The sequence below is a fragment of the Columba livia genome, chromosome 2 (assembly GCF_036013475.1).
Source record: "Columba livia isolate bColLiv1 breed racing homer chromosome 2, bColLiv1.pat.W.v2, whole genome shotgun sequence".
In the NCBI taxonomy this organism is placed as follows: Eukaryota; Metazoa; Chordata; class Aves; order Columbiformes; family Columbidae; genus Columba; species Columba livia.
In genome coordinates this window covers 46676440-46698423 of record NC_088603.1, presented here as the reverse complement: position 1 = coordinate 46698423, position 21984 = coordinate 46676440, and the positions used below count along the sequence as shown (strand labels likewise).

The following is a 21984-nucleotide window of genomic DNA, read 5'->3' as shown; positions in this document are numbered from 1 at the left end:
AATAAAAGCAGCAAGACACGAGCCATGATAAGCAGGAAAATCTGGGGCACAAAGGTGAGCTGAAAGCTACAGAAGCTGTTTAGTGTAATAGCTTCTGATCTGACAACAGTTCCTGCCAGCACAGTCAAATATCAGCATAATAAGCCTTTCATGATGGTAACAAGAGTTAATAACTACAACAGACTGTTGAACGCTCATCTCACGCAGTAGCTGCGGAAGAAATGCCATACTTAGGGGGTCACCATTTAAGAAAATGGAAATGTGAAGCCACTTACATTGCTGTGGGGCAAAGGGACAATATAGTCCTAAAGTAGGTGTTTCAGATAAGCTCATTATATCACTACACAAACCCTTCAGTTGAGCCTCAAGATGAAGACTTCCTGCTAGCACAAATTTACTTTTTTACTGTTCAAGGTAGACAAAAATCTCTTGCATTAAGTCTATCAGAAACTACAGAGTTTGCCAGATTTAATATTTGGACTCAAAAACCATGAGCTACTCTTAAAAAAACCAGCTAAAAACAACAAAAAAGCCCCACCAACAAAATACTCCCACACAACACCCAAAAAATAGTATTTACACTACTATACAAAAATGCCCTTCCAAAACTGCTCTGCTAACATTACTTTTCATATAACTCAATGATTCTAACAAGTTCTTAAATACATTTATTTTGTTAGGAAATGGCAAGCAATAAGTGTTGGTGTCTGAAAGCATGCACCTTGTTAACATTACCTGGTGATTCGAATCTTCACTTTTCTGAATACCGCTCTCTTCTAGCGTGTAGTCATAGTTGAAGAGGTAACCCAGTAAGTACCAGAGAACTCCAGCTTGGAACAAGTGTGTTTGTAGCCAGTAATCCAAGGCAAAGGAGCTAACACACTCTACTCCCAAAGAAGCTACTCGTGGTATGTTCTGAGGGAGGAGAAAAAGTTTGCCTTAGTACTTGTAACCAAAGAAAGCCAACTGGCTTCCTACCAAAGACTCAAAGCCAAAACTTGTTAATTCTCAGGTACTACCTAAGCAGCACAGAGATAAAAAATTGAAGTAGACAGAACAACATTGGCAGCTGAAGTTAAGTGTCTGGTAGCCAGAAAACATGGCTAATTAGTCAGCATCCTTCAAAGGAAAAGTAATTGAATAATTATTTCATACAATTAGAAAGGAGCATTGACTAACTAGCAGAAAAACACTTTGAGAAGGTGTCAGATTTCCAGGTGAGCTTTTTAGAGCAATACATGAGTTCTGCAGGGACTAAAGAACACAAATGCATCTACAGTCAATTGCTATAATCTGGTTTTACAGTCTTCTATTTTCTATAGTTTTTTACTATCATATTGTGTTTTCACATACTCCATAGACAGGAAATTCAAGACAAGCTTTTCTTTCTTAACTCAGACAAAATTCAGCATTTATATAACATGAGTTAATTTCTAAAGAGCTGCAACAAAACTTCTTGAATACTATTCCCAGAATTTATGCAGATTTAGAAGTCAATCTGCTTACACAAGCACTTTTCCTGCTGATTTAGTACAGTAAACTAATCAGCTAGACATATCAGTAAAAAGGCAAAAGTAGCTGAATCTTTACAATTGCATTTTAACTCCACTAAATGAATTCAAATATAAGTGTTGAGAACAAGGCAGTAAAGTTCCGTATCCCATCATGATTAGTTGGTATCCTACAAAAGGGTTCGATCAGTCTCCACAGTTGTCCTATCTCCCTTAAAAGCAGAACATTCCCCTAAATATTTAACAGTTAAATATCTATTTAGGAAAAGGAAAGGCACTCTTACCTTGCCATAATACAGTAGTCTACAGAGGTCCTTGATGATGTTAGGCATTTCTGTAATCTTCTCTCTGCAATCCTCAAACTGAGCTGCTACACTGTAACACTTACTAATATATCCACATACCTACAAAAAGCAATATATTATTAGTTCCAAGTGGAGGGGAAATGCATGTTTACAATCCTATTTTTAATATATATAATACTGTGTCAATATTTTATATTACAGATACACACATTTATTATCATATTATGTATTTTTTTATATATATAAAATATATATTAAAAAAAAAAAAATATATATATATATATATATATAAAATATATATTCTTGTCTTCCAGAAGCTGATACAAAAAATTCAAGTTGCTGCAACTTACCTGTACGGACATGTCATCTGGTTTACTGGAACGAGTCAAGACTGCTACACAACGATTAAAGGCTTCTTGCAATACCTGCGAAGATTGCATGATGCATAAATTCAGCCAGAACAAAAAACAATAAAAACTGGCAGAAATAAAACATTAGCTGGTAAACCCATTTTTAATGGCCAAAGGGAAACACTCGACAAAATCTGCAGCTTGCTCCAATGGTTTGTAGGGGCAAATTCCTTGCAAGGGCTGGTACTAACCTTTCGTGCTTTAGAGCTGACAGCATTCTCACATGTGAGCTAACACCTCAGTAAGTCTGCAGACAGCATAAAGCTGGGCAGTAGTGTTGATCTGCTGGAGGGTAGGAAGGCCATACAGAGGGATCTGGATCAGCTGGATCATTTGGCTGAGGCCAATTCTATGATGATTAATAAGGCCAAGTGCTGGGACCTGCACTTCGGTCACAACAACCCCAGGCAGCGCTACAGGCTCAGGGAAGAACGACTGGAAAGATGCCTGGACAAAAAGGATCTGGGGGTGTTGATTGACAGCTGGCTGAACATGAGCCAATAGTGTGTCCAAGTGGCCAAAAAGGCCAACAGCATCCCGGCTTGTATCAGGAATAGAGTGGCCAGCAGGACTAGAGAAGCAATCGTCCCCTTGTACTCAGTGCTGGTGAGGCCTCACCTCAAATATTGCGCCCCTCAATACAGGTAAGACATTAAGGTGCTGGAGAGAGTGCAGAGGAGGGCAATGAAGCTGTTGAGAGGTCTAGAAAACAAGTCTTATGAGGCATAGCTAAGAGAACTGGGGCTGTTTAGCCTGGAGAAAAGGAGATTCAGAGGAGACCTTCTCACTCCCTACAACTACCTGAAAGGAGGTTGTAGCATGGAGGGTGTTGGTCTCTCCTCCCACATAACAAGTGACAGGACAAAGGGAAATGGCCTTAGTTTGCACCAGAGGAGGTTTAGATTGGATATTAGGAAAAAAATCTTCACAGAAAGGGTTGTCACTCATTGGAACAGGCTGCCCAGGGAAGTGGTTGAATCACCATCCCTAGAGGTGTTTAAAAGATATGTGGAGGTGGTGCTTAGAGACATGGTTTAGTGGGACCTGGCAGTGTTAGCTTAATGGTTGGACTCAATGATTTTAAAGGTCTTTTCCAACCAAAATGATTTTACGATTCTAATATGTGCAATGGAAAGCTCTTCTGCTCCAGTGACTCGTTCACACTTAGCTTTCAAAAACAGCATGCAGAAAGTCTCAATAGAGTTTTGTAAAGAACTAGAGAAACATCATGTGTAGCTTGCTTATCCGCATTTCAACAGAGAAGCCTAAGTCCAGAAAGGGGTATACTCTACAAGAGGCTTTTCCTAATGCATCCAGAAAAGAAACAGTAACAATGGACAAGTGTCTCAACAAGATCAAAAGTGACTCTCAATTGCAACTGATACCCTATGCATGAAGTACCTAGGATGGTGGAAAAGTTCGGAAAACAAACAAACACACCCAAAAAAAGTTACTTGATTTAGTTTCTTTCCATTTACCTCAATTCCACTTTCCCTTCTCAGTTCTTCTGCATTTAATGCTGAACAATTGACAGTATGGAAAGCAAGTTCTGTAGCAGCAGGCAACAGAGGAGATTCTTTGGAAAACAAAAGGTCATCTGATGTTTCAATGGTAATAGTCTTTATCAGCATAGGATAGCCTGCGTACTTGTAAGGTTTCAACTCTGAAAGAGGAAACAAAAGTCGAAGTTTACATAAGTGCAGAGCGATTTAAACCACTGCATAATTGCTAGTGGAAAATATACCAGATATATAAAGGCTAGGAGTCAAAGGAAGCCAACATCTGGGAAAACTGGAGCAAGACTGAGAAGTCCACACAGTCTGACTCCTTGTCACAGAAGACTGTTCATACTAGAAGTTGACAAAGCTTCACAGAAAAAAAAAAATCTCCAGCTCAACAAGTTCCCAAGCTCAAAGCCTTCCAAATGATGTTTGTCTGTCTCCGTCTGTCTCCAGAGAAATACAAGTATAGCTTTGTCTGTCTTAAGCCAGGATTGTCTAACAATAAGCCTATAAGGACCTTTTCCCATTTGACTCAGCAATGATACATTTTAAATAATTTTTTCATTCCTTTAAGGTTCAGCACTGATAAAAAACAATTTCATCTTGCAGTATGGAGCAGATTATGAGCCAATCTAAGTTTACCATTATAAAGTAACACTTGGGTAGCAAAGCACTTTCGGCTCTGCAAGATTTGGCCATGGCAGCAGCTGCCAGCCAGGGGCTGTAGTTGCAGCCAAGGGTTCGGGTATTCCAGCTCTCTATTCTCACCCATTGGGCTGTGAAAGAGGTAGTGTTGCAGCACACCCACCAGAGGACTCTAGTCAGAATTGCTACAAGATTGGCTCATTTTTTAACAGCCACATAACTGCAAACTCATTTATACCTAGAATCTGCCATCTGCATGACTCAATACTAGTAAGGACTTCTCTGCATAGAGAGAATTGCAAGTGTAAGTTATCTATGGGGGAAGATTCAGACTGATTTGTATGGGAGCAGAGAATTCCAAAGAACTATTCACACTTTTTTGAGTTAAGTTTTACTGCAGATGAATTTATTTCACAGAAGAAAAAGTCCTATTTTGAAGCTCTTTACCATAGCTACATAATGCTGTGGCAAGCCAGAAATCACATCAACAGAACACAGACTCAAGAAGATGGGAGATTAAAACTGACCACAACGGCCACTGAAGAAATGAACCTAAAACATTCTTCTGAGGCAGCCCACTTACCTTCCTTATGCCTGTTGAAGAGGATGCTTTGAGTTTTCAAGATCAATATTATGTTTTCCGGATCTGGCCCATCTATCACCTTGGCAGACTTTGTGCATAGAAACTCATATGCCTTATTAACTTTTTCAAACATATCCTGCAAGTAAGGAAGAACAGTCTTAAGAGTTGCTCAGAAACCCCTAAATTACTACAAGTCTGCAGTATCAGTTTTGATGCAGGTGAAATAAAGCATTCCAGGTTATTAGCCTCAACACTAGTTTCACTGCCTTATTACACTTCAGAAAATACTCAGGATAACATTAAGAAGACTGGATCACAGATCAGTTTTCTTTTGCCTCCTAAATGCCACCAAAGGCAAGAGACTAGAACCAAGACAATTCTTCTACAACAAAATTACAAGTGCAGTTTAACTGATTGTAAGAATGAGCAGAGGATACAGTCTGTTTTCGAAAGAGAGCAATTAGCTTATTTAGGTCCTGTGTAACTCTTTAAACCAGATGCTTTCTGAGCAGTAGGCCTGATCTGATTACAATTGCTTACTGTAGAAATCCTAATATTCCTTGATTGACATAAGTTACTCATCTGCAGTATGAATCTGTATTCTAGGATTCACTCAGGGCACAAACTTTCAAAGGGAGAAAGAAGATTTAAGTGGGCATTTCAGAATTCTTAATACATGTAACAGCTGAATTTGTCCCCAGTTCATTAACATCATAACTTTGTCTTGTACATACCCTGCCTTCTGGATTCTTGTCTGGGTGATATTTTTGTGCCAGCCTGAAATAAGCTTTCCTGATCTTGCTTTCATCATGCCTACAAGAAAGCAAGTCCTTTACATTGAGTATCAACAACAACAAAAACCACCAAAAAAAAAAAACCATCACAAACAACCACCACCAATCAAACAAACAACTACCACACACAGAAAAACAAGCCTGGATTCTGATAACAGTATTAATAATAATTGCAATTAAGTGAAAACTATAAACCTCTCATATTTCAATTTGAAAATCCTGCTTCGTCAGCTGACACTGAATGGGGGTTATCATGTGGCCACAAAATAGAAATAAATCTATTTTAGCACCTCTCTTGTACTGAATATACTAATCAGAAGGTCCTCAAGGTCCTTGAACCTTCTAAGTGAAGAGTCTAAATGAGCTATAAGTGGTAAAAATCAGTAGTGCGTTATTTGTAACAAGTGCACTGTTCTTGAAGGATAAATACAAACTGCTGTCAGTTCTTTTCTAGAGTCCTGAAGTCAGAAACCAGTGACAAGACAGGATGTAAAAAATCCTAAGGATATTATCCTCAAGAAAAAGGACAATATTTGGCAGGGGAAGAAGAATGATTAGAGAAACAGAGTTCAACTTTTAATATCTTCAAGTTCTGCCATATTCTTTGCTCGCTGTGGTTGAGTCTAATGCTTGTGCTGTGCAACAGCCTACTGAATGCTTTGTAGGAGAGCTCAAAGCATTTTTCTTTTACCAATTTCAGTTTCTCTGAACACTTTACAGTTATTCTCTCAAACACTGGAGTTGGATTTTCAAGCTTACTTTCTTTTTAGATAAAGCAATCCGTTATTAATCAGTTAGACATAACTGAACTGGTAAAACTAATTGGTTGAGAGTACTGAGATAAGAAACTTCAGTTTGTTCTGTGTAAGGAGTTTATGTAAATGTAGTTAACTTTAAATACCGAAAACAACTTACTGGCCTTGTCCTTTGGGAAGGTTAAGGACTTCATAAGCATCATCTATTGACATGGTAGGTGGCTTCTTTTCTACCTCCTTCTTCCAAGCTTCTAGTGTATCTTTCAACAGTTTAACCTAAATAATTACAGTTTATTAGTGTTTCATTCATACTGACATCTGTACATATCATCGTTTTAAATAAAGTGCTGCTTTATTAATGAATCCCTATCACCCATCACCCTAAGTTCAAAGGCCCAATCCTTTTATCTTTAGTAATTATGGTTCTCCATCTAGTCAGAAAGCTCCATTGCAGTGCTATATTTTATTTAAGATAAGAACACCTTAAGATTAAAATACCTATGTAAAAGCGACATTAGAGGAGAGAGAATCACTTAAATGATATGCAGTTCACACCTCAATACTACAAAAACTGCATGACTAAGTAAAGCTGACTAGATAGATCTAGATCACAGACTTGCATCAAAAAGATCTAACTGCTTCAGTTCATGTACTGATACCAAGTTACCTCAGCTTCTTGTCCAGCACAGACAAATAAAAAGCCAAAGCGATCCTCCCGCTGAATCACCTGAGATTCACTAAAACTGTATCTGAAGTTTCCTGGATGCTTTACTTTGCTTTTTAGTAGTCATCACAAGGAGGATATATTGAATATGATTGCTATGTGGCATGAAGACTATTCTGCTTCAAGATAAAGTGTTTAAAATATTTGCTTATGAACTGAAACTCAGGATCAGTTACTTGAAACAAACCTAGCGTTTGATTTCCTGAATTTGGTACAAGTCCCACTTTTAGGACTCTGAAAGATCAAGAACTAAGTGATCCTAAAAAAATTTGTACTTACTGGATCTTTAATTGGCCATTCTGGAAATCTGAGTGTATCACAAAGATGCTTGAGGTAATAAATGTTACAGAACAGCTCATTTTCCAGTTGTGGATAGTTGATAACTGGGATAGGGCAGTACTGGTAGAGTGCTCTTGTATTGCTTTGAAGACGAGGGGTGAAGTCAGCAAGATGAGCAGCAATCTTCTCTATCATAAGACGCCTAAAAAAATTACAAAGTTTGGTTTAACTTTTGTCAAGCAGACCTCAGTTCTCAGTGACTGTACAAGTGTGTTCAATGATTTCTTCTGAAAATATTTTCCTTAGTAGTTTCCCACATTTCAGAGAGGATTCAGAATAGAATTCAGTCCTATTCTGTTCAAAAACCTATTTCAATGCCATTAAAATTACTTTATTAAAAACAACAAAGTGACATTCTGCTTTCCCTCAACACCTCTTTTACTTTTTATATTTTTATATTCTACAAATGCACTGTAATATTAGAGGTGTATCTCCTAGATATGTACTAGTAATAAATGAGTACAGTAAGTATAAAGCAGTTCATGTAAATACTTAAGTCTCTACTCATGAAAGGAACTTAATCAAGTACAACACAGGCAGACATAAAGCATATTGTCAGATGTTCAGGGAAATATTCCCCTTCCCTCTGCCAATTCCACTCCCTCCTGCCCCTGTTGTTTTTTTATAGAAGCAGATGGCAATGCAGGAAGGACATTGCCCTTGCAGAAAGCAAACAGAGGGAAGTAATGAAGCCATGAAACCCAGGTATTTTTGACTTTCCTTAAGAATGTTAAGGACAAGACCTCTTCAGCACAAGATGTAGTTCAGATTTATTTGTCCCTCTGACAGAAAACAGTTACCTCATTTCATTGCTCCAAATTGCTTCTGGAGTGTCAAATTCTCCAAGGAATATCTCAGAAAATTTTTCTGGTTCATAGTTTTCTAAATAACACACCATTGCTTCAGGAAGAATATGTCCAAGTATACTTCTTTGAACTAGATCTTGACCTTTTGTCTACAGGAGAGATCATATTGTCATCTCAAAGGTAATCTGAATTCAGTCTCGCTAACCAACTTGAAATTTAAACAGCTCTCCCCCTTTTCCCTGATAGTTCTCTAATTCTAACTCTGGAGAACTTAGCGAAAGAACAAGCATCATCGTTAACATCAGTAGAGGTGGTCTGCAAAACTATTTGGAAACAGGGATAGTTACTTTTGCAATCTACTCACTTCTTCAGACTTGAAAGCTTGTTTTGTATGTGTGTATTTCAAAAACCTAGAAGAGAAACAGCAGTTATTTTCCTGTTTAACTGATACTTAAGGCACCCTTGAAAGACAAGCAGACCAACATAGTCCAGCTGGCAAGTCTCATACGTTTACTTTGAGATGAAAGGGTAACAGCATCAAATCCTTGGGAAACCCACCAAGTGACACACTTCCATATTATAAACATCACCTTATGTTCATTATTTCAGTTTGAAAGTCTTTTTCCTGAAAGCTTGTTTTCTCCACAAAAAAAGCAATAAACAAAAAAGCAGCTCATAGAGACACAGACCTTTCCCTACAAACCTCTCCCTGCATCATTAGATCATCATTGCAGAGATGAAACAAGATGATCTTACACTAACTGCTCACAGTCCTGTCACACTAGAGTAATCACAAACATGTACGCATTTTACTACACAAAAGACTTAACTAGAATTGTACAATAGCTTTTTAAGAACTATTGAATTTAGAGCAAGAGTACTGGAATGGACTGCAGTAGCCACCTGCCTGTGCAGTGCATTTGCCAGGCAGTACAGACTAATTTAACTGGTTTAGGCCTCAACTAAAACCGGCTATTAGTTTTTTTCCACCACTTTTGATAGCTGCTTACTATAAAAAAACTACATTAGCTTATAAGTAGCCTATATTACTACTCTTCAGTGCCTGTAACAATTTGTTCTTCTACAATAAGCCGTGCCTAGTTGCACTGTTAGAACTATATGATCAGACATGCTCTTGTTACCCCCCTGGCAGGGTCATAAGCAATTCAGTTTTTTAGTGACTGATTAGACCACGTGAAAGTGATTTTTCTAGACGGTGTTTGCTTGGAATCTCATGTTGGTTCTAGCTAGCCACAACCCCTGGAGCATTTAGAACGACAATACTTCTGAGCATGACTGGTCAAGAAATATTTTGGATATTATTTTTCCTCACCTTGCAATAGGGAGTACATTGGAACCCGTGTACATCATGATAAAGAAGAACACTCCACTCAGATAAAAACGAGGTAACTGAGGGTTATCTTGCATGACATGAAACAGCAATATAGCAACTTTTTCCACAAGGATAGGATCAAAAGTCAGTAATAGCTGAAATGAAAGGACACAAGAATTTATATTAGCTGCTTGGGTAGTCTCAGTTACCTAGCCAAAACTGAAGTTTTAACCAATTCAGTACTGGGACAAGCCAGTAAACTTACAAGAATCTATTAAAGAATACTTCAGCCCCCAAAATAACAAAGTTGAATCCCAGAATGTTTAAAGTTGGAATGGACCTCTGGATGTCGTCTTGTCTACCTGCCCTAGTCAGATGCAGGGTTACCTAGATCTGGTTGTCAAGGATGATGACAAAATGGCTTTTCAATATCTCCAAGGGTAGAAATATTTATTAGTGAGATATTGGCTGAAACCATATGAAGTTTGTAACACTCAGTGACACAAACAACTGCAGGATGCCAGAGATGTCATTTGATGTGTTTGCCCCACTTAGAAGTATTCATAGAGGGAAGATGATAAGTCAGTAAGTCAGACTTCTGCTCATTTCAAAACATTTTTGAAGAGCTGCTTACCTGAGTGATATGAGGAAGGCAAGTACTATCTGACAAGAGCCTTTTCACTCTAGGCAGAGGTCTTATAATAGCATTGTCCTGATCTCTAGAAAAAAACAGACAAAGCAGCACAGCAGTAAGCACACATGCACCTTTTCTGTTTCAACAATAAGCAACTTTATCAAGCCATAAATATCAGGCTATTGAGATCATATTTATTGTCATTATTTTTGTTAACTTCAAAGTTTGTTGTTAGTGTGGTTTAACATCATGCACTAAACCAGCTTTGCTTCCAACTTGAGTATGCCTGCAAAGAAAGATTATGCCACTGTGCATTAGAAACATACATAGCTTGTGCATTCATTCTTGCAGTCCCTTTCACAATACTAGCATTGTCTCATTTACAAACTCTCTATTTCCCCACAGAGTTAATTACTACTACATAAAACACTAACACAGTTCATTAATGCGCTACTTGGTTTTTAAGAAAAGCTTTACGATAGAAATTATGAATTTATGCATCTGCCAGAGAAAGTTAACCACTTCTGCTGAAAATTAGTGTTTACCTGCTGGGAAAATATCCACACATTGTGATGAGCATGTTGAGTACAAGTGTGGCAAGGTCAGTCTCATTCAGCACAGCCTGGCCGCTGGCAAGCAAGCACCACTTCAACTGAGGGATGACCTGCAATGGTCGCCACCCATCCATACCTTGAGCCCAGCAACGTGTTTTTGAAGTCAGTTTTCCACTGTCCCATAGTTCCTGCATCTATTGAAAGATCAGATTAATTAGTTGATCTGGCATTCAGAGCAACCTTTGCTCCTAAACACCCATTCTCAAGACAAGATTAACTGCTGTATGGCAGACTACTATGGTTGCATGAAATTCCAGCATACTTATAACTGTCAGGAAACATGAAGTAAAAGACTGCAGCATAATCGGGGCACAGAGGGGTAGGCAGCTTTACCCAAAAGGGCTGTGGTTCTTGGCATATCAGGTCCATTACCTAGCTTTTATCCTTAAAGAGTTACTTCAAGAATATAGTTTAGCATTGTTTACAGTTTTCCCTCTTACTGCTTGAAACACACCCAGTCTCCAGGATGGAAATAATCTTTTAAGTTTGCGAGTTTGAAGCTGACAGGTACCTCTTGAAAGCTGTAAGGACCGCTCCTTTCTTTGTCAGCATTGCCAAAATACCATTCTTTCTCACTCTCCCTCTTCATATCGGGTGCCGCCTCAATCACATTGCTCTGGAAGTTGATGTTTAAAAGATTAGCTTTAGCTTCAGTGCAAATATCACATTTCTACAGGAAATTTGAGCAGGGTTTTTTTGGTTTTGTTGTTTGTTTTGTTTTGTTTGTTTTTTTAAGAATTGTCCTTTTAGCAAAGCATGTGTAAGTAGTAAGAAACAAAGGCCACATACCTGCAGAGGGACTGTAGCTCTGCTTGTGTGAAGATGTGCCAGAGTAAGCAAATCTACAAGTATTCTAATGCCATTTGAATCCATAAGGTCCTTCACATTTTTCTGTTAACGGATGAACTGAGTTACCACAAGCATTTTCTATCTAAGTGTTGTTACAAGTACCGAACAGTTTTATTCAAGTAAGAAGGGGCATGAGAAAGGTCAAATTCTCTCAAATGACTAGAATGGTAAAATCACCAGAATATCTACATTCCCTTCACCTTTCTCACCAGTAAATAGCTAATGCATCCCAGAAAACTGTCTCAGACATTGTTTTAAGACTTCCACAGGACTTGATTTTTTGCTTAGGTTAACCCTGAAAGACTAGTTCAGATTATTTCATACAGCTGAAAGAGCGATAAACTACTGTTAAGGGTACATGTCCACCTTACCTTATTAAGGATCAGCTTGTTCAGAAACAGTATCAATCTGTCCCGCTCAAGCCTGTCAGTGCACTATAAGAGCAGAGGAGAACAAATTAGTATTTACTAGCACATGTAAGAAGCTACCTTCAAAACGCAGTACAGTTGCACCTGCAAAGACCGATTTAGGTTTTCACGCCCAAGATAAAACTCCCGACTATTAAATGTCCAATTTCATGCACAACTAAATAAATGTAGCTTTCTGCCACTAAAGAAGAAAAGGCCTTGTGGCCCATCACCACCCCGCTTGTTGTGCTGGCTCTGACACTCAAACCCACTTTTCTACTCAGTCTGTTGTTCTAAAGGGACAGTGTTGGATTCCCCAGTTAGCTAGTTAACACAAATACAAGGAAAAAAGAGAATGCTTTGAGCCAGTAGACAGGAAGGGTTTTTGATGTTATGTCTGTGGTGAGACTATCAAGATTCAAGGCAAAATGACAAGAGAGTGCACTAGTTCAGTTTCACTGAAAACATCCAGATCTAAAACCCACATGTATACTAGCAGAAAACCCCTTCTTTGGAATGCATGGAAATGCATTTTTGCAAGCTGTGCCAGTCATCAGACATAACTGAACAGACACACTTAACAGGCAAAGATGTTACCACTAAAAATCTAATCCATCACATGTGCCAATCTAGGGCTACAATTTCATCAGGTTAGGAACTGTTGCTAGTACTCTTGAGTCCTTATTTCAAAATACGGTGATGTGGAACAAGGTTCTCCTCTTAAAAAGCTTAGCTTTTGCATTTTTCAAAAGCAAGCGCAAGATTAATATCACACAAAGTTCCTTCACACCATTTCTGTACTGCCTGAAAACATGTTAAGGCCAACAAAATGCAGATATAAAGAAACTTGTTTGAACTACATTTATGATTAGCAGGGTTTTTTGTAATGAAACTGCAACTGAATCAAGGGAAGGTAATAGGAACACTTGATGACAGCATGAAAAAGTATTCATGCTGCAGTTTCACATTGTGTAAAAACAAAACTTTCACAGCAATTTGAAGGACCTGAACATATGTTGGACTACCTGTATATTAACTACTATACCAAGTAACTTTAAATAATTCTTACCCTTTCCAACATCCCAACAATGTACTTAGTATCAGAAAATGGCCCTATTTCTTCATGGCATCTTCCATAAACAATGGCCAATGCTTGCAGACACAAGCATTTCATATTCACTTTTGGGGTAAGCAAAAACCGATGGTACAGCTCATTGAAGAATTCATATCTAAGAAAAAGATGAGATTTTAGCAAAGAAAACTGAGACCTTGGGAACAAGACAGGATTTTAATAATGTCTCACGATTTTTTGATTGCTCCAGTCTCTTCAGTTTCATCTTCTTCCAGTAGCAGCCTTAGATAATAATCCCCTATTTTTATTTCTTCAGAAAGGCAGTCATATTTTACCTGTAACACAGAACAAATTACTTAACAGTAAATATGTTTCTCCTCCATTCAGTTTTCACTTGCATAACAATACTGTACTTGCTTTCATCCATACACTCAACAAGGTTAGCAACCCCTCCTACAGTCTGAGGAAGACTGAAATCTGCAAGTTTGCTGTCAAAGAAATATAGATCTACAAAATGTATGCTATAAGCTATTGTTGCTCTTCAGAACAAATGAAGTTTCTTGTCTTACTGAAACCCCAGCTTCCAACCTTTAAGTAACTTGTTTCTAATATCAGCTGGTTTTATTAACTAAACTCGGGTAATAAGTGATGTATTCAGTGACTCATGCTTTAATAAGTAGTTATTCCATTACAGGGTATTTCACTCAACGTTACTACAAGTATGAAACACAAGCATGACTTAATTACTAGTTATACTCCTTGTTATGCTGTGTAATAAAAGCCTAGAGGCATCAGTTTACACATCAAGAAGCTGAAGGTAAATTGCACAATGAAAGCCATCATTAACTTCAGAGTAACTACATTAAATTTAACCATATGCCTCAATGCTCAGTGGTTTTAAGCATTTAGCAAGCACCTCATTTAGAGGTACCTCTAATATCCCACAAAAGCCTCACTCCACAGCAGATTTTCTTATCTATAGTTTGCAGGCCACATAAAGGTCTCTACAGATTTGACCACAGCACATGATACAAAGAGGTTCCACTTCCAGAGCAACCTCAATCCACCAACTCCCTTGGCAAAGTGACAAGTTCCACAGCTGGCAGAGAAGCCTTTGTCACCACTATATAGTTAGTTCAAATACTTACAGCATAGCCTGACAAAGTATTCATTTTAAATATTTAAAAGCAAGTCTCAGAGACAGCAGCTGTTCAAAGATCAGGTTACAGAAGCTCCCTCAGCCATTCCCAAAGTATCCTGGGCTGTAACTGCAAGAACATCAGCAATACACTCCAGCAGCATCAGCCACATGGGGCACAGAGTGCAGGTGGGAAGCCTTCATTACTACATTTCAAATCTGTACTCTAGATTCCACCCTAGTTAGCACCTCTAAAGCACACAGAGCTGGCATAGCAGGCATGTGGCACCCAGAAGGTCAGGTCCATACCTGAAGGAAGCTTCAAAAGCTAAGTGCCAGTGCAAAAAGTATCAATCCAACCCCAAACTTAGCCATTTACTGCATGAAGGTAAGAAGCCACCTGTAGCTGTGTGATAGGGGTAAGTTGCATGCATAAAATAGTTCTTTCTCCTGAAGCATTAGCCTGATGTCTTGCAACTCTTTCTGATTTGCCAGAGTAGTCAACTGAGAATTCCTCAAAAGCAGCAGTTTATTCTTGTTTCACTAGTAGTCCTCTGCTTAGATTTCAACTAGAAAGCTGTACTGTAACAAGGATGGCATTAGGAATATCTAAGAATATCTTACAGTTGAATTCAAGTGTGACTTTTTTTTTTCTTTAGCATTACACATTGAATAAAACAATACTGGAGATAAAGGGTAGAGTACAAGAAGTGTTTATTAGCAGATTACTTGAAAATGTCTTGCAAGTTGTTTTAAGCAAGCCAATTACAACCACACAAATCATTTTGCAGAAGCCTGAAAGGCTATTTTGTCTTTAGGAGCTGCTGTTCCTAGAATGTAAAGACAGTATCTTCAATCTATAATTAACAGAGCAGCATGGTTTTAGCTACATAACCTATTCATGGTTTGGCAACCCAGTATTTAATGTCCTTCAGTTCACTGAGATATGATGGAAATAAAGATAAGGGACTTGCTATCAGGAAGTACTGACTTGTGAAACTACCCAAAACAAGTCTGATGGAGCATATTCAAGACAGATATGACTTATCTTGACAATGTAACACTAACTCTCCTCTTTTCCTCTTAATGCAAGAATACATCAAGGGTTCTGATCAATGTTTCATCTCTACAGTGTCACTTGTCAGACTGAAGGAGTTTCAGCTTTGCAGAGTGACACTGGACAACAGTACCTGTTGACAGCCTCAACCCTTGGCAGCAGTTTATTCTATAACCCCAAAAGAATTCCAGCTTGCAGTCAGGGATTGTCAACACAAGATTCACTCATGTAGTTAGAGACAGAAGAGGGACATTTTAAGTAGACATATTTTACATATGCAGTTTCTCCTACAGTGGTCATTTACCTCAAACTCCTGATGGTTCCACGAGATAACATTAGCACTACCAAGTTCTCTGTCAATATTAAATGCTCTCATCTCAGACTCAAGAGTATCTCTCAGTTCTTCCCGTGTTTTGAAGTTCCAAATCAAGTTTGATCTAGCATGATCCTGAAGAAATCTAAGAAAGAAGATACATAGTTTAAACCCCTCAAAACATTATCTGAAAGGCAGACAAGACTCAGCTGGCAAGCTAAAGAAGATTAGCATTAGTGGACATTAATTAGAAGGCACTGAGTAGTGGTCTCTGGTTTGTTAATTACAGTAGTTCACTTATATTGTGTTTTCAAAACCATGGAGGTGAGCCTACACTAAAACATGCCTGTTGTCATCCCTTTTGGCTCCGTATAGCTGATGCATATAGCTGATGACCTGGAGACATGCAAGTTATTCATCATATCTGCCAGTAAGGGCTACAAGTGAACAATAATCCAGGGCAGATGACGTGCACATACCAAGTGTATGTTTAAAAAAAAAAAATATATATATATATATATATGCACAAAAATAGAAGTTGATGTCTCAAGTGTCACAAGACAGTCAGTGAACACTTTTCAGTGCCAGTTACAAAACAGCTTTTGGATCCAGAGACTGGCTGAGAGCAGCATTTAATACTCAAAATTTAGGAGCGTGCAAATCTTCCTTTCATGCAACACTTGTGCAGAACAGAGTATATTTGACCTTCAGAAATGTTAAGCACCAAATCAAAACAGTTTAGTTTATAGAATTTCCCTAAGCTTGGTTTAATAGAGCTTATTGAACAGTCAAGCTTTCAGTCTCAAACATAACTTGCCTAGCCAAATCAAAGTAATATATTTTTTCAGATGGAAGCCCCTCCCTTGTAAACTTTGACAGTTTTAAGAACTCAGAGGTAAGCAAGCTGCATTTAGGACCTGTGGTGTCATTTGAAATCCAGTATCCATGTGTTTTCTCTTTGCCTGTCTTGAGCTCATTTTTATTCGCATTCAAGTTAAAACATTGTGATGACCTTACAAGTTGACACATTAACACGCTACAATGATACTCACTGCTGCTTTACTTAAGTCTTCAACATCATGCAGATCTGCACCTGCAGTTTGTTATTCACTCTTTCTTTTGATTCAAGGGAAAAAAGGATGTAGTTTGATAACATTTGAGAAGCTTTCCCAAATTCTCCTATTTCCTAAACACAAGCTAAATCATTAAATAGACCTTAGGATTTCATTTTTCATAATTTCTGTCACAAAGCACTTGCAAGGCAGGCATAAACTGGAATCGAGCCACAGCACCTCAGAAAACGTTAACAAAAAAAATCTAGGCACATAATAAGTTGTATCCGAGATCACCATATTAATCTTAGTATCTTGCCTGTAATAGAAGAGATCCCAGTTTGCTTCTATTTTTATTCTTTGGCGTCGTTTCCTTAATATCACAGGCTTTTGAATAATGTTCTGCAAAAAAGCCAAATTTAAGAAGTTAGTAGAAACAGCTATGCCCTATTTTCCCCTTTTAAAATAAAAGCTGAGGTTTTTTTACTCCTTTAAAAGCCACACTAAGTTAAGCCTCATTAATAAGGTCTTCTTTTCTAGCAAATAGTAGCAACAGACCTTCACAAGTGTTATTCAAGCCAAGCTAAATCATGCCAGAGAAACTTCCAGCTGTTTAACAAGTCATTAATTTAGAAGCAAGTTATCCCTGAGAAAAGCTTAGTTCCCATCACCATAAGTACTCACCAGCTACAAAGCTCATGGATAGGGAAACCCACAACATTAATGCTTTGCTCTTGAAAAGAAATAACTAGAGCAAGTCACATAAATAAGTCACAAACCTGACTTGATCACTGAAAGGTTCCCTAGTTTGATCAAGCATGAAATCAATGTTACACACTCTATATAAAGTATCACATGCAAGCAGAAGTCTGAGCAACACAATCCACACAGGTGGCAGAGATACACGGACTCACCATATTGTTTCTGTCCTGATTGTGATGGAAAGTTGGAAGAAAAAGAAAAGGTACATTTAACAAGCCACATCCACTGAAGTAATTAACAGTGCTAATACCAAACTTGCTATCACCCTTTTCAAGCTACACTTGCATATTTTTACTGTGAAATTAAACAGCTCAGAACTTCAGACAGAAAAATGATTGTTTAAACTCTGCATCTAGACAAGATGGTTAAAGTGCAATTTGCCATTCCACCGCTGTTTTCCACATTTCTCCGTTAATACCTAGTTTTGAAACTAGTTCACCATTATTTTGGAGATAATACCTGTCAAATTTCTGCATCATAGCCCTTGAGCTAGATTTTACCAAGCTAAGGTTTTCCTAAACTAAAACCTATTGTTACATCAGATCAAGTACAAAGACGGGCATTTTCAGTATTCTGCATTGCTCTTTTTGTCCTTCCTTGCATGTATAATAGTTTGTTTCATTTACAGAATGCATAAAACCATGCTTAGTCAGGAGACTAAAGTAAGTTATGGAAAACACCTTCTAATTCAAAGAGTTTGTCATACAAAACATGATGATAAAACTAAAGGAAAAAGGAAAGCAACAGTAAGAACTCAAGCAGAGCTTGAGGTACCTTCTTATACTGTCAGATCAAAACAGTCACTTATCATTTCAACCTTAACTGTAGTTAACTGTATAGGCTTATGTTGCAATTTAAGCACTGAAATACCTATATTCAAGGTAATACTCAGCTTCTTCAAGCAAGTTCCATAACCAAAATACCACCAGCACAAAGTACACCATTTTGGACACAAAGGATATTAATAGTGTCTTCCAAATGTAGTTTAAAAACTGGCTTTGCCACATTTCAAGGACTCTCCTGTTCTCCTGTATAATTATCTTGGAAGAAATGTACATAAGCTGCAGTCCGGTTTGATAAGGCTGGCTAAAGCAAGAACAAGCTAAAGCTTAATACATCTGCTGAAGGAATCCATCTGTCCACTTCACATTCTCCCTGGAATCCATTTCTAACCCAAGATGAAGAGTACTAAGAAGCTGAGAGTTTGCTAAAAGGAAGCAGAACTATTAAGTTTCTCACATTTCTGCACTTCTATTCCTGTCACACTTCCCTCTGATTGCTATAACAAAGAGCTTCAAATACTTTTACCTCTTTTTGAGCTATGCCCATTCTATCTCTCCAGTGCATCAAGACCAGATCCACCTTCTCTTTGGCAAATTTTTCAACCTCCTTCGCAGCTTTTCCAGCCAGTCTCTGCCACTCTGGCACTTTATTAAACTTGCCATACTGATCCTGCAGAATAAATCTTATTATTTATTTGCAGTTGCAGGTCTATCAACATATTTGATTCAGGTCAATGCAACAGTCAAGTGTCCATATTATAACAGAAAAGTCACTACAAGCATACATCTATATAACTGAAGTAGTAAGCAAGCTGCATTTACTTACAGTTGCAATTTTTAAGTTATCTCTAACATGCATCCTATCAGCATCTTTTTCAGGAACAGGCTCAGCACTGTCAAGGTATGCCAGCAAACCTGGTGGCTAAAAACATTTGAAACCAATATAAACACAGATGTGGCTAATAGAATAAAACCCATCACATTCAGTAAGAAGATATTTCTTTAAATTAGAAATTTCAAAACAGAATTTACATTCTACTCTAAAGCAAGTACTTAAAGCTACAGCAGCTTTTTTGCTTTTATTAGTGAAATGCCACCATCCTCAACAGAACCATTCAATTAGCTTCAGTAGAGCAGAGCTCTTGCTTGTATTCAGTTTCTTAAAGGAGCACTCAATGAAGCTAAGGGCTGCAGGACAAAAAGACTTGATCCCACAGAAATATTGAGGAGCATGAATACTGTAACACTAGGATCCACCCATATCCTCTGATATGGACTGGATGTTGCATGTGACATTAGAGATGAGATAGCCTTCCAGAAGACAGTGACCAAGATCAGGACAGTTTACTCTGCCAAAAATTAAGGAACCGCTAATTTGAGTTTTAAAGTGGGCATCTTTCCAGATTTAGCAATTCCTTACACACTGTGCTTTGAACTAGTTTTACTGATGCAACTTAAGCAAGAACCTTTCAGGAAACTCTGAGGGTGAAAGAACATAGGACCTATCAGTCCATATATAACTTGAATTATAAGGAAAGCAAGCTGGACAGGCATGAAAGCACAAACAGAACTGTTGCCTTAAGTTCTTGCTGACACTAAGCACTACAGACTACGTTTACTATGTCTCCCACATAATAATGTGGGACAACAGTCCTTTTAATAAAGAAAAATAAGTCAGACACCTTATTTTTAAGTTTTGTGTCATACACCATTTTTTAAAGTGGCAGGAAAGTAAGAGAATCTGAGATGTTTTGTACTAGCCATCAACATCCTTTAAATAGCAGATGCCAGACTGTTGATCTCCCATGCTAGACTTCTCCCTTGGAGGGGAAAGGGGATATGTTTACCGTATAGACTACCCCAAGCTTTCTAATACTACAGGCTCTCAGATTTTATTATTTCCCTACTCCATATCCCATTTTTACTCACCAAAATACGCTTCAACAAGTTCATAGCAGTTTTGTTCTCAGCTGTCCAGAGGCCAACCAAATGTCTACTTAACTGCCTGAAAAAGCCACCAAAATTAATGAACTGCAAGTTCGCATTTTAAACAGGCTTTTAAATCACTAAACTGACACCCTTACCATGCTGGTGAAATGAAGATGAGCAAGAGCTTCGTGCTCTTGAGTGAGTAAGAGCACAAAGCATTATATTATTCCAGTTCAAGTATATGCTTAGCATGCTTTAAAGTGTTGCCTTTAAGAAGTTCCAGTGAAGTTAGTGGAACAGCAGCAGCACATGCTGGAGGATCTAGATCTCAAAAGAACACTTGAACAATAGAGTAGAAACTAATAATCTAATAACAAAGCTTAAGTTTAGCTAGTCAATCTTAAATTAAAATTCAAGTTAAGAGTCTAGAAGCCATCAAGAACTGTTAACTGCTCTACGTGAAGCTCTTAATACATGTTATCAGCTACGAAAGCCTTTTTGGAAGCCTGTCTTCCACACTGATGCTTTCTGTCACCATTTGTCACTAGGGTTCTGCTACATTCAACTGACACATTGCTTACAAGCAGGTCATAAGTAGTAGCTCCAAACAGAACTAGTAGGACAGAAGGTTTCAAACAAGCTCTCGCCTAGATGATACACAGTGGCAACAAGTTCTACTTGTCACTACCTTGCTTCACAACTCTTGCAGCACTTCAGGAATGTGCAGCTAAAACTTCTATTCTATGGTCTCGTATTTGTGTGGAAATAATTGAACTATCACTCATCCTCTTCCGCATAACCTCAGGCCAGTCTCAGAGCTCACAAATTCTACTGACTGCTGAATTCAGGGGATGATTTCTGCATGAGACTGCTCTCTCAGATGGAATGGGTGACCCTAACTGCATGCAAGAGGTCTGAGGTATGCACACCAGGACATATACAGTTGTATAACACAAGATGAACCTTTCTATAAGTTCTAGACATTCACCTTGCCTTTTTTCTTTCCCCTGAGTGTTTTCAGAAAAACAAAACAACTAAAAAAAAACAAAAACAAAAACTTGAGCCTTTAATGAGTAAGCAACCCAAGTTCCATTTCAGCAAAAAAACAAGTTTTATTAAGTGGCTGCAGTCTCAGCTGAAGTTTACTCCAACATACCAGCTGCTGAAGTAAAAATATTCTCCTAAGGAGCTGCAAGTTTTCTTCCCTGACCTCCCCACGTTTTTAGTATTAGCTAGACCATTGCTTAGACTTTTTAAAGATAATACATCAAGCGAGACTGACATACCTATTTGTAAGCATCCTCTGATCTGTGCTTATTGTAAACATAGCAGTGTGCAAGTGACGAGGTAAGGCACCTTCACTGAGGGCAAGATCTTGCATTTTGGTAGCAATTTCTTTGTCTCCTTCCTTTGGAAACAGGGCAAGATGATTACTAAAGAAAGAATCTTAGTTAAGCTGTTTTTATCTTAGTCTACAGTTCCAAGGCCTTCTTGACCATCAGTTATGTCAACTAATATCCAGAAGTCAGAAGCTATACTATAATGGGCTTTAAGTGCAAGCTCTCAACAGCAACTGATCAAAGCTGTAGTAAAGCCACAAACCAGATAATTGGTAGTTATATCTATGAGGACAGTAACTGGATAGAGTAAGACGCATGACTCCCATCA

The 21984-nt window shown here is 38.1% G+C and overlaps 1 protein-coding gene across 3 annotated transcripts in view; it reads right to left on the bottom strand.

Annotated features, from left to right (window-relative positions):
- The window catches only part of DNAJC13 (DnaJ heat shock protein family (Hsp40) member C13), a 55757-nt gene that overhangs the window by 13654 nt on the left and 20119 nt on the right, over window positions 1-21984 (bottom strand). For 2 of the 3 annotated variants that reach the window (XR_010470156.1, XM_065051714.1), the window contains exons 17-41: window positions 21603-21724; window positions 20317-20392; window positions 19214-19309; window positions 18914-19057; window positions 17758-17772; window positions 17163-17245; window positions 15783-15936; window positions 13515-13618; window positions 13281-13440; window positions 12176-12238; window positions 11745-11846; window positions 11467-11571; window positions 10887-11089; window positions 10342-10426; window positions 9708-9862; window positions 8739-8784; window positions 8369-8523; window positions 7509-7710; window positions 6666-6781; window positions 5691-5769; window positions 4957-5092; window positions 3705-3889; window positions 2167-2241; window positions 1796-1915; window positions 736-915 (exon numbers count right to left, since the gene is read on the bottom strand). Coding sequence is in view for 2 of the 3 variants with exons in the window: in XM_065051714.1 (XP_064907786.1) it covers window positions 736-915; window positions 1796-1915; window positions 2167-2241; window positions 3705-3889; window positions 4957-5092; window positions 5691-5769; window positions 6666-6781; window positions 7509-7710; window positions 8369-8523; window positions 8739-8784; window positions 9708-9862; window positions 10342-10426; window positions 10887-11089; window positions 11467-11571; window positions 11745-11846; window positions 12176-12238; window positions 13281-13440; window positions 13515-13618; window positions 15783-15936; window positions 17163-17245; window positions 17758-17772; window positions 18914-19057; window positions 19214-19309; window positions 20317-20392; window positions 21603-21724 (2961 nt within the window). In the remaining variant the exon portion in view is untranslated. The remainder of the gene's footprint in view (window positions 1-735; window positions 916-1795; window positions 1916-2166; window positions 2242-3704; window positions 3890-4956; window positions 5093-5690; window positions 5770-6665; window positions 6782-7508; window positions 7711-8368; window positions 8524-8738; window positions 8785-9707; window positions 9863-10341; window positions 10427-10886; window positions 11090-11466; window positions 11572-11744; window positions 11847-12175; window positions 12239-13280; window positions 13441-13514; window positions 13619-15782; window positions 15937-17162; window positions 17246-17757; window positions 17773-18913; window positions 19058-19213; window positions 19310-20316; window positions 20393-21602; window positions 21725-21984) is intronic. The other variant, XM_065051715.1, reaches the window with a different exon arrangement.